At 48.7% G+C, this 1,014-nt stretch overlaps 1 protein-coding gene across 1 annotated transcript in view; it reads left to right on the top strand.

The window, feature by feature from the left end:
* SLC2A12 (solute carrier family 2 (facilitated glucose transporter), member 12) overlaps positions 1–214 on the top strand; it is a 34,223-nt gene extending 34,009 nt beyond the window's left edge. Inside the window, exon 5 of the mRNA XM_009999227.1 lies at positions 118–214. Within this exon, the coding sequence (XP_009997529.1) occupies positions 118–214 (97 nt within the window). The remainder of the gene's footprint in view (positions 1–117) is intronic.
* The last annotated feature ends 800 nt before the right edge of the window (positions 215–1,014 follow it).

The following is a 1,014-nucleotide window of genomic DNA, read 5'->3' as shown; positions in this document are numbered from 1 at the left end:
CGAAGGGAAGCGCGGCGGGACGCGCCCATCCCGCGGGTCCGCGCCGGGCCCTGCCGGGCTGCGGTGTGCGGGGGCAGCGCCGGGCCCGCGGGCAACGCTTCTGCTCTGCTCCTGCAGGAAATACGTGGGGACGCCCCTATGCTGGGTGAGCCAGCGCAGGGAGAAGCTGGTGCCGATGGAGCTTGTCAGGAGAGAGAAGGAGCAGCTCTACTAGGCTCGGGACCCTCCGGGCGGCCTTCAGCGAAAGACTGATGAAAGGAAAAGGCAAAAGAAAAAAAAAAAAAAGACAAAGAAAAAAAGCAAAACCACGTCAGTGATGCCCAAACCTCTGCTGGGACACGCGGGATCTTTATTGTAGACAAGATACTCTTTCATTTCTAAGAAGAGCTTCTTTCAGTGGCAGTTGTCAACCAACATTAAAGATTGTGGTAGTTGGTAACTTCCTGGAAATGTAGGCTCCATCTGTGTCAAGCCACCTGCCCTCAGGTTACTCACATCTTACAGACAGGAGGTGAATGGAAATTGGAGTGTTGGGCACAGTTTCAGTAATCCGTATTCAGCAAGAGTTCAGCCTGGAACGGGTGCACAGGACAAGAGAAGGAAGAGTCACAGGAGCCCACCAAAGACAGGTCTCTCCAGCCTAGCGAAAAAACAAAGGGATCCACAACTCTCAGTACTTCAGGGAGAAAAACACTATGGAGTGAAAATGGACAACTAAGGAGTGTGAAAGATGATGTTAGTGCAGAACAACCAGATAAGAACTGTTCAATTGAGGCTTCAGCTTAAAAAGACTTGAAAAAGGATCTTGTTCATTAGGGTAAATTATAATAGCATGCTCAGCTTATAAGAGGAGCTTTATACTTTGAGTGTCCCAGGAAGGCCAGGATTCCTTGTCTGAGGAAATACTCCTTAGAAAACATAGTAACATTGTTTAATGGGGGTACATTTGCATGATCAATTACTGTAGATTGAATATGGCTTTACAGAAGGGGAGATTGGATTTCTTTGGCTTCC

The sequence above is a fragment of the Chaetura pelagica genome, unplaced genomic scaffold (genome assembly GCF_000747805.2).
Source record: "Chaetura pelagica isolate M959 unplaced genomic scaffold, ChaPel_1.0 scaffold90, whole genome shotgun sequence".
NCBI lineage: Eukaryota > Metazoa > Chordata > Aves > Apodiformes > Apodidae > Chaetura > Chaetura pelagica.
This window is presented reverse-complemented; position numbering and strand designations above follow the sequence as displayed.